General features: G+C 64.7%; 1 protein-coding gene across 1 annotated transcript; it reads right to left on the bottom strand.

Annotated features, from left to right (window-relative positions):
- Positions 1-2788: 2788 nt before the first annotated feature.
- On the bottom strand, positions 2789-7414 carry THY1 (Thy-1 cell surface antigen). Its single transcript, XM_032201842.1, has 4 exons — positions 7338-7414; positions 5330-5415; positions 4883-5218; positions 2789-4523 (listed from the first exon to the last, which is right to left on the bottom strand). Exons 2-4 carry the CDS (start codon positions 5364-5366, stop codon positions 4411-4413), a joined length of 486 nt encoding a protein of 161 aa, XP_032057733.1. The 5' UTR covers positions 5367-5415; positions 7338-7414; the 3' UTR covers positions 2789-4410.
- Positions 7415-10196: the final 2782 nt, after the last annotated feature.

The raw sequence follows: 10196 nt of genomic DNA on the forward strand, positions 1-10196 counted from the left end.
GGGTGCCTTCTGGCAGCGGGACAGGTCCCCGCGGGGCACAGCGTGGCCTGGGGATGTGGGGAGCCGGTGGAGGGATGTGGGATTTGGGAAGGGGAACCTGCCCTGGGCACAGCAGGGACCCCGTTGGCATCACGGGAGGGGAGATCTTACCACGTAGGGCCGCCGTGTCAGCTGGGAGCACCCGTGCTGTGCCGTCCCCGTGTCACATCACAGCGGACCCCAGGGCTGGAGGAGAGCGGAGCGTGCCATGAGCCCGGGGAGCCGAGGAGGTGTGAGAAATCCCCGGTTCCTCCCATCGCTTCCTGGGCCCCTCCCTGCCCGTAATAACGCTGAGCTTCTTCCCTGCTGCCTGGGCGAAGCCCTGGGGCCGGCACGGCTGAGTCAGGCCTCCTGCACCCTCAGCATCCTCCCCGGGGAAGCTGAGGCACAGGAATGTCCGGTCCACGGCCGCGTGCCCGGGAGCCAGGAGCCAACCCCAAGGGGACCCGAGATCCCGTTCCTGGGGAGCTCATCCCAACGGGATCCTCAATTTGGGATGGCCACAGGTCTCCTGGAGAGCCAACCCTTCACCCCGGAGGCTTGAGGGAGGCCTCTCCTAAATTCCCGGTGCCGTCCTCTCCTAAATTCCCGGTGCCGGTGGCCCCCGGTGGCCGCTGTCCCCCCCGGGGTGGCCGCGGAGCCCCAGGGCAGGCTCAGCTTACACGGCCCTGGCTCCGTGCAGGGAGCTGTGGCACAGCTGCTTCTCGCTTACGCAGGTTTGGAGCCGTGGCCCCGTGCCCTGAGACACAGTGTCCCAGCCCGGGGGTTATTCACGAGCTCCCAACCCTCTGCGGCAACCGGGGGCCCCTGCGTGGAGCGAGGACACCGCATGGCTGAGGGGCTGCGGGTGCTGAGCCCCCTGGGATATCCCCAACCAGGGGTTTCCCTTTCCTAATCCTGAGAACGCTCCCAGCTCGGTGCACGTGTGCCGGGCGGGCGTCACCGCCGCTGACGCATCCCCACCTGGCTGCAAAACCTGCTGCTCGCCGCTCCCGGGCCGCCCCCCAGGCAGCAAAACCCCAACCCCACGGGGAGCCCTGACGTCGGGCTCGACGCCTGTTATTGCTTTGAGGTCTGCGGGTGGGGGAAAAAAAAAAAAAAAAAGAAGGGACCCCGGGGAGGTGAGCGGGACACGGCTCTGCCCACCCCGGGCACCGGGAGGTGCTGGGTGTGCTGTGGGTTTGCCATGGGATCCCGCTCCCCAGGGACAGCGAGAGCGCAAAGGTCTCCCCTATAGCTTCACCCAGCTGAAGGGAGAGTGAGGAGGGGGTTTTAGGGGCTCTCCCTGGCACCTCGCAGCCCTCTCCCCATAGGATTGTCCCCTCATGGCCCTTCCACTCACCGGTGTGCTCGGCGGGGCTGCGGTGCTCATGGGGCGACGCCGAGCCGGGGGAGCCGCTGCTGACACCTCGGGGTGCTCCCCTGGGGCCGGAGCAGAGCGAGGGGGTTTTTTGGGGTGCTGACGGCAGGGTCAGGCCCCCCCCCTGGGGCTGGGCTCCTCCAGCCGGGTTGGGAGCGGGCGCAGCGGCCGTGCCGGAGGGCTGGGGGGGCCGCGTGAAAACGCCACGGCAGAAATTGAGGGCTCAGGTTACCGGGTGGATAAATATAGAGCCTTTATCTGACCTCGCAGGGCGCCCGAATGCGCCTCTCACATTCCAGCCTCCCCGAGGCTTAAAGGGGACGTGAGCCCCAGGGTGCCCCACGGCAAGGGGAGGCTGGAGAGGCACGGGAGGCCTGAGGGTAAGCGTGGGGAGAGAGGGGGTTTGGGAAGGTCGTGGAGGTCCAGGAGGGGAGGTGGTCTGATGGGAAAAGCCACGGGGAGAAGAAGCCCCCCCTGGCCTGCAGCAGAGCAGGAGCGGGGTGGGAGCACCCTCTGCCCCCCGTGGGGACACTGGGGGACACGGGGGGACGCCAGGGCGCAACCCCCAGCTCCGCTCCCTGACGCCTGACCCGCCCAGGGCGGCTCGGCCTCGCGGTGAGCCGGCACCTCGGTGGCCGTGACTCAGCCAGCACCTGCCGACGATAATTAGGCGGGCTGCAATTAGGCTGGCATTTGCCTCCTGCCCGGCTCCGGCCCCGAAACAGGGAGGGCCACGTGAGGCTGGCGTCCGCGCCTGGGTGTGACTCCGGGAGGCTGCCGCGGGGTCATCAGCGGCGTGAGGGGCGGCGGTGGCACGGCCCCGATCCCAAACCCACCCCACAGATTCTGTGGTTCTCGGGGCAGCACCGGGATCCAGCACGTGGCTGCTTCAGGAGCTGCCAGAGCCCTTGGCATCCCCAGGGGCATCACACGGGCGCACGCAACACGCACGTCAGCAGGCACGGGGGAAGGACCCTGGCACAGCTCCGGGACGCGCCCGCACGCCCGGCCCCGCTCACGCACGCTCCCTGCCCGTGGGATGCCAGGGCTGGGGCTGCCTCCACGGGCACGGCCCCACCAGGACGGGCAGGGCACGAGGGAGACGGGGGCAGGATGGGGACGGGGTGCCGGAGGTGCCCGTGTGCGTGGGGTGCCCGGTGGTACCTACCCCGCTTCGCCCCTCTCCCGGCTCCGCAGGCACCCCCAGCCCTGAGCTCACAATGGGGTCGTTGGGATGGAATGGGGACGTATGGGGACACGGGGCTGTGCCCCAAGGGGCAGGACGGGGTCACCCTTTGCTTCTCCACGCAAGGCTGGGGCTGCCGAGGAGGTGCTGAGCCCCCCGTAGCCCCCCAGCCCACCCCACACACACACACGGGCGGCCACGGCTCCAACACACGACCTAGGCTTTTATTGTGCAGACGGAGGAAAACTCCCGGAGGACAGGTGGTTTTGTTCTTCTTCTTGTTGCTTTTCATAGGGTTGGCTTTTCTTTCTTTTTTTTTTCTTTTTTTTTTTCTCCTTTGAACAGAATCTCTTTTTACGACAAGCTGTGGAAACAACTACAAATGTTCACCAAAAAAAAAAAAAAAATATATAAATGAGACCGGAGGATGCGTCCGCGCGGTCGGCTGGGCTCTGCCCTGCCCCGCTGCTCCCCGGGGAGCTCCAAACCAGCCCCCGGGGAGCGGGGTGAGCCGAACCTCAGCCGTGCACGGCCTCGGCAGCACTAGACAGCAAGAAGCAAGCAGGCAGCGAGAGGGGCAGGGATGGGCAGGACGGGGCAGCGGGGTTGGGGGCAGCTCGCGGCGAGGAAGCGGGGAGCAGCTGCTGGGAAGGGCTCTCAGCCGTCGTGGCACAGCCTGGGGAGCTCAGCAGGGCTGGGGTTGACCCCACAGCCCCAGGTGGTCCCGTCACTGCCTCCCCCAGCCCCCTGCCCGCTCCTGGGCTGGGGTGCGCGGGGCCAGCCTCGTGGTTTCTCCTGGTCCGAAGGCTCCTGAGGTCCTGCGGGGCACGGGGACAAGGCTGGGGCTGTGCTCGGGGTCCCTCTCTCCACTCTCGCTGACCCCTGGGAACATCCTTCTTGAGGCGGTGGCCAAGGGCTGGGCTTGCCTTCGCCCCCTTTTTCCTCACTTCGATAGAGAGAAGGGAGCGGGGAGGCAGGGGGGGGACACACGGAGCTCCTCCCTGCGCCATGGGGGGGCTGGAGAAAGAGGGGGGCGCGTGCCACGGGGAAGGACGGGGACCCCCCAGACGTCCCCATGGAGCTTGGGCGGGGGAGTGGCGGTCCCCTGGGGGAGCCCCCTCCCCACCTGGGGGCACGGGGCGCTGGCCGGGCTGCGGCTAGCTCGGAGAGGCTCCGCGGGCCTCCGCTGCGGGCGCTGGCGGCACTTCTCTCGTCACAGCTAAGGACTGGTCCCCCGGGGAGGACCAGGGGGGTACCCGGGCTCGGGCAACCCCAGGGCACAAGGCGGTGTCTGGGGGCCTCGCTTCCAACCCGGCTGCAACAAAGAGAAACCACCAAGTCACCCCGCTGGCACGTGGCCTCCTCCCCGTCTCCTCCCAGCACCGGGACCCGTCCCCGCGCTCTCCCGTCCCCTCCCTTACCTGCTCGTCCGGCTGTCTTTCCCCAGCTGAGAACAGGCCAAGGAAAAATATAGAAAATAAAAAAAAAATAATGAAAGAAAAGGGGTGGGAGAAGCGGGCTGAGGCTCTGGTGCCCCAGCAAAACCAGCACAAGGGGAGGGTGTGATGGGAGAAGCGACGCTGCCTAGCGGAGCCACCATGCTTCGGAGCGGGGCGTGCGCGCGCGCGTGCCGGCGGGTCTCAGCACAGGACGGTGGCTAGCGTTAGATATACGGCTACACAGATAACATAGAGAGAGGTTTCGTTGCTTCCAAATCTGCTCTTTCCGAGGGCTGCGCTCTGGCGGGGGAGGCGGGTTGGCTGGGGTGCTCCGTGGGGGGCGCGGGGTGGTTTGTTTTGTTGTTTTGTTTTTTTTTTTTATCCTTTCACAGGGACACGAAGTCCACGGCTTGCAGGAGAGGCAGGGACAGGAGGAGCAGCAGGAGCCACGAAGTGTTCTGGATCAAGAGGCTGAAGCCGGCGCATTTCTCCAGTTTGTCTGCCGGGATGGGGAACGGGGAGAGAAGAGATGAAACCCCACGGGAGCAGGGGTCGGGGCGGCTGGGACCCCGGCACAGCAATGCAGCGAGCCCAGCCTGCCCCACTGCCCATTCCCACCCTGTGCCCGTGGAGCAGGGAGGCTTTTGGGGATGCAGAAACCCCGGGGAACACCAAACCCTGCCTGTGCCAGAGAGCAGGGGCGAGGGGGTGGGCAGCAGGACATGGATGGGGCTCGGGGAGCCTTTGGGGACACCACAGGGGCTGGGGCTTTCTTGCCTGTCCCTGCCAAACCGAGGGGCGGGGGAGGAGGAAGGGGCTGAAGAGGAGCTGGAGGCCGGGCACCGCTGCCCCTCTCACCTTTGATGACGGTGATGTTCTTTATCTGGTTGCCGGTGTAGTCGTTGGTGGCCTTGAGCTCGCACATGTAGACCCCCTCGTCGCTGGTGGTGAAGCTCTGCAGGTAGAGGCACACCAGGTTCTTGTGCATGGTGACGTTGGCGCGGCTCCGGTAGACGTTCTCGGAGACGCTGATGGTGCTGTGGATGACGTGCTTCCTGTTGTCCTTGGTGATGCTGAACTCGTAGGTCAGCGGGTTGCTGGTTTTGTTCTCGTAGCGGCAGTCCACCCGCAGGCTCTGGCCCAGCAGGCAGGCGCTCAGGTCCTTGATCATCTGGCACTGGGCGGCCTGGAGCACTGGGACAAGGGGTGGGACATGGTGGGTGGGGAGCACGGTGAGCAGCGGGGACACCCGAGCAGCCTCCCGGCCCCGTGGGTGCCGCAGCCCACCCCGACCCAGAGCCCTACCTGTCAGGATGACAGCGATGCCGACGGTGGGGTTCATCTTTCCGCTGCTCAGGTGCCCGGGGGGAGGCTGCCGGCGAGAGACGAGCCTGGGGAGGGGGAGAGAAGCGATCAGCAAGGCCCCCACCGTGGCACAGACGATGCTCTGCAGCTGGCTGCACGGGGAAGGGATGGGGATTGAGCACTGCGTGCCCACCAGCATCACCTTCCCGCGTCCTTAGGCGGTGCCAGCCACGCTCTTTTCCCTCCCTGGATCCCCCTGGTGCCCAAACCTTTGTGTTCTGCCCCCAAAATCTCCCCGCCCGAGGGGCGGGCAGCAGAAAGCAGGATGCGCCCCGGTGCCCGCCCGGCACGGTGCCAGGTGAGGGACCCTTCGTGCGGGTGCCAGCCTGGCCCCCCCGCGGGTGAGCTCAGCAGAGATGACTCACTGCGATGCGGTGAGGGAAAGGGGCCAAGAGCCTCCAGGAGGGAGAGGCAGCAGCCGGACAGGGAGCTGAGACTGCCAAAGGATGGCACCGGGTCCCCAGGGACCGAGCGGAGCCCGCCCGGACACGGGCTTGGGAAGGTTTTGGGGTGGGAGCGTCCAGCTACCGGGTCCCTGGCCCCTCGCCCACCCTCCTGAGGGCGAGGGGCTCGTGGATGTGCCGTCCAAACCCCAGCCCTGCCGGCGGTTTGATGCGGCCGAAAGGAATCAATTAAAGGCTTGCAGCCCGGCCAAGCAACCGCACGGGGAATCCAGCCGCAGACATGCGGAGAGGAGGGAGGAGAGGGGGGGGGGAGAAGCAGAGCAGAACCCGGGGCTCAAGGACGCGCCGAGGGCCCCGCAGTCGCTCCTCCTGGGTGGGGGCTGCGGCCAGCACCGAGAGGGGGAGCTCAGCTGCCACCCCTTTGGGTCCCCAGGGGGGCAGGGGGGAGCGCAGACCCGCCCCACCGTGCCCCATCGCAGCTTGGCTCAGCATCCAGGGAAGAGCTGGGAAGTGCCTGTACCGCAGCCAGCTGGATTTTACTTTTTTTTTTTTTAGCATTTTTTTGGGTCTTTCACATAACATTCAAAGGGGGAAATGCCAAGGCCATGTGCTCATTCCATAGTTGTGAAAGACCTCTATATCTGCAACCCCAAACCCAGGCCAAGCAGAAAAACTCCCTTCTGCATGGTCTCGATAACCAAGGGGTCGCAAAGGGGGACAAAGGTGTGACAGAGGAGACCGTGTCCCCTCCGGGACCCTCCGAGCTGGCCCTGGCCCCTCGATTTACCCTTTCCCAGCTCAGATTTGCTCCTCCTTGAGCATCCCGGGGCTCTGCCCAGGTTGCAGCCGCAGACGCAGCGCAGATGAGCTCCCCGAGAGGAGGGCTGCCTCCCACCCATGTGCAAAAGCACGCAGATCTTCCAGGTTTAGGGTCTGCGAGCCTTTTGCCCCCCTGCACCCCCTTCTCCCCCCCAGCAGGAGCTGAGCCAGCCGGGTAACCCCAGGGGCTGTGCACGGGGATGGGGCTCACAAGGGCGGTGGCACCGGGGGGGGGGGACACCCCTGTGGGGTCGCAGAAGGGGCTCTGGGAATGGCGAGGGTGGGGACACCGGGGGGAAAAATGGGGATGCGGGAAACCCTGAGCCCCAAAAACCTGAGAGCGAAAGTGGGGCTGCGAGGAGGAGGGCGGGGGGGGGGTGCCTGGGCTTGGTGCAGGAGCTGCCGCCCTTGCAGGGATGCGGGTGGGTGCGTGGGTGCGCGCAGGCGTGCCCGCGGAGGAATGCCGCAATCCCGACGTCTTGGGGGGAAAGGAGAAGGACGGGGGGGCACCAGCATCGCTGCGAAAACCCCAGAGCATCCCCTGCATCGCCCCCCGACCCCTTGAATCTCCCCGACCCCCCCCGCGACGCTCCCCAAATCCCCGCAGCGCTGCGCCCAAGGCGCGCACGGGGACCGGCGCTGGGTACCCCCGGGGGGGGGCTGCATCCCTCCCGCTTACTGGTGATGCTGGTGGGACTGGGGATGCTGGGGATGCCGGTGCCTACCTGGGGGGCCCCGCTGCCGCCTCCCGGCGCTGCTGCCCGCTGCTGCCCGCGGCTCCCGGTGGGGCTGGGGGCGGTGCGGAGCTCCCCGCAGTTTGGGAAGGGCCGGCCGGGCGGCCCCAGCAAATCAGGGCCGGGCGGCGTCACCGAGGCTCGGCCCCCAGCCCTGCGGTGATTTTTTTTTTGGGGGGAGGGTGCGGGAGGGGTCCCTGATTCTGGCAGCCCGGCCTCAAACCTACACCCTCGCCCCCCGCCCCTCAGCATCCCGGCTGCGGGTTTGGGGTGCTGGGGGTGCAGGGAGACCCCCTCGGTGGGGGATTTTGCAGGCTGGGGGTTTGGGGCGCATCCCCATCGCCATGGGAACTGCGTTTGGCAGAAGAGCCGCCGCCCCCCCCCTGCAATGTGGGGGTGCTTGGCCTGGGCTGGGGAACAGCAGAGCTCCCCCACCCCAAATATGTAGGAATCGGGGTCCCTGCAGCAGCTCTCCTCCCTGTAGGGGATGCAGTTTGGGCTCTCTGTGATGCCCCCAGGCACCCATCCCCTTCGTGTTTTAGCCCCACAGCTGGTGGGGCAAATAAAGACTCATCCCACACAGCACCCCGTGGATAAGCAGAGCTGCTTCTGCACAGGGAAAATGTCTTTGGACCCAGAAAGCATCCCTGCAAAATGCTTCTGCCCTGCTCTTGGAGGTGACAGCAGCACGAGGGGCTGCTTGCCCTGAATTTTTGGGGTCTGAGGCACCCCAGGAAGGAGCAGGGCACGCAGGGTGGCCTGCCCCATCCTCACCTCCTCCCACTCCCCCCGGCCAGGCTCTGCAAAAAGGGCTGGCAGGGTGAAAGTTGAGATGAAAAGTCATATTCTGCCCCAGCAGAACCTGATCCCAGGTGACATCCGAGTGCTGATTTTTTGCAAGCTGGCTGTGCTGGGGGGTTTTTGCTCATCCCACAAAACCTTGCCACCAGCTGCTTGGTCACAAAGCAGGCTGCAGGCACGCTGCCCCAAAGGGGTCCCAGACTTCCCCAGGTGCTGCCAGCAGCAGAGTGGAGACCTGGCCCTGGATGTCGGGGCAAGGGGGCACTGAAGGGAGCCAGACCAGGGGTCTGCACACATGAATGTGATGACCCTGATGAGCTGGGATGGTACAGACCGATGGAGGGGGCACAGAGGGCTGCTTTTGGAGACACGCAGTTGCTCAGGCACCCTTTGCAAGGGAAATCAGCTGCCTTTAAATCTCTGGCTGGCAGCAGTGCTGTGGAGGCAGGCATGATTGTGCAGTTTCTGGGCAGCACTGGCAGGAATCATCCTGCCGAGGTGCTTGCAGAAGGCTCCTTGCAGAGGTTCTCCAGCTGGACGGTCCCTTTGCTGCAGAGAGCAGCCTGGATGCCATCCATAAAGCGGAGAAAATGAGTCCCCAAGTCACACCTAAATGCAGGGGCGCCTTATAGAATAAAGCTAAAGGAATGAATGGGGTGAAGAGGAGAAAATTTAATAACTACAGACAGAGAGGGAGCAGGAAGAGAGGCAGACAGGCAGAGGCAGCCCAGCAGCGCAGGCAGACACCAGGCATGGAGCAGAGGCACCGAGGAGCACCATGACTCGGGTGTCTGGCGCTGCTGCAGCAATTAAAAGCTGGCCTTGCCCCAAAAATGTCTGGCTGCAGGAGGTGCCCTTCCCGCAGGAGGGTGCTCAGCCTACCCAAGGGGAGCAGAAAGCCTCTCTCCCTCCTGGTGAGGGATTATGGCACAGCAGCACTCCCCGGGGCTGGATGAGCTGCCCCAGCAGCAGCCCCTAGCATCCCCCACAGGGTAATTAGAGCTGGGGAGTGAAGGGATGGAAGGGGAAGGGTGGGGGGGGCATCTGAGAACCAGCACCAGCAAATCTGGCAGCACGGATGGAAAAAAATGACCTCCGTGGCAGCAGAGCTGGAGAGGGCAGCGAAGGATGCGTGGTTCTTCCTGCAAAACCCAGGCCCTCCCCTCCCCATCTTTGAGGGACAAAGGGAGGCTGCAGAAGAGCTTTGCCCTTGATTGTAGAGACAGCAGAGCCCCCGGGAGCCCGGTGAAGCCCCGTGGATGTTATATGGGGCACGGCCCAGATACGAAGCCCCTGGGCTTTGCGGTGCCTCTGCACAGAGCAGGGGTGGAGGAGACTGCGCTCCCCCCTCCCCGCGTGCAGCACAGCCACAGAAACGGGGCGGGCAGGGCTCCTGCTGCAGCACAGGCTTGGGGACACCACGCTCAGCACCCCCCAGCCACACAACGTGCCCCAGCACGGGGATGCTGTGCCCCTCCTGCTCGTCGTGGTGGCACCAGCACCCCCTGCCAGCGTGGTTAACCACACCACTGCCACCTTGCAAGGCAAAAGAGACTTCATATGGATGCTGGCTGATCACACACCACCTCCTTCTCCATTTTCAGCACTGCAACGAGAACACGCATCCACCAGCATCGTCACCAGGACCTGGGGACCCCTGTTGCAGACGAGGAAAGCTTCCTGCCACCATCTCCCCGGGCATTCCCCCAGCAGAGCTGTCAAAGGCTGGGATGTGGTGGCACCTGCTCATAAAATATTGTCTATAAAATTAAGCAGCTGCAAGCCTGACTTCAACCAGAATTGCTGCTGGAGACCTGCAGTGCCCTGCAGGTCAGGGCCAGCACCACCACCATCCATCTGAGGACTCAGTGACTCCTGCACTTCTCACCCAATCCTGCACATAGCTAATGATTATTGTACAGAGTGCTGATTATTAACCATTTGGCCTGATCTGCAGCGGGTCAAGGTGACTAAAAATCCTAGATAATAGTAAAGCCATGCTGATTAGCAAGATTTCTGTATAATAAGCTATACTGGTGGCTAGAAACT

The sequence above is a fragment of the Aythya fuligula genome, chromosome 22 (assembly GCF_009819795.1).
Source record: "Aythya fuligula isolate bAytFul2 chromosome 22, bAytFul2.pri, whole genome shotgun sequence".
Taxonomy (NCBI): Eukaryota; Metazoa; Chordata; class Aves; order Anseriformes; family Anatidae; genus Aythya; species Aythya fuligula.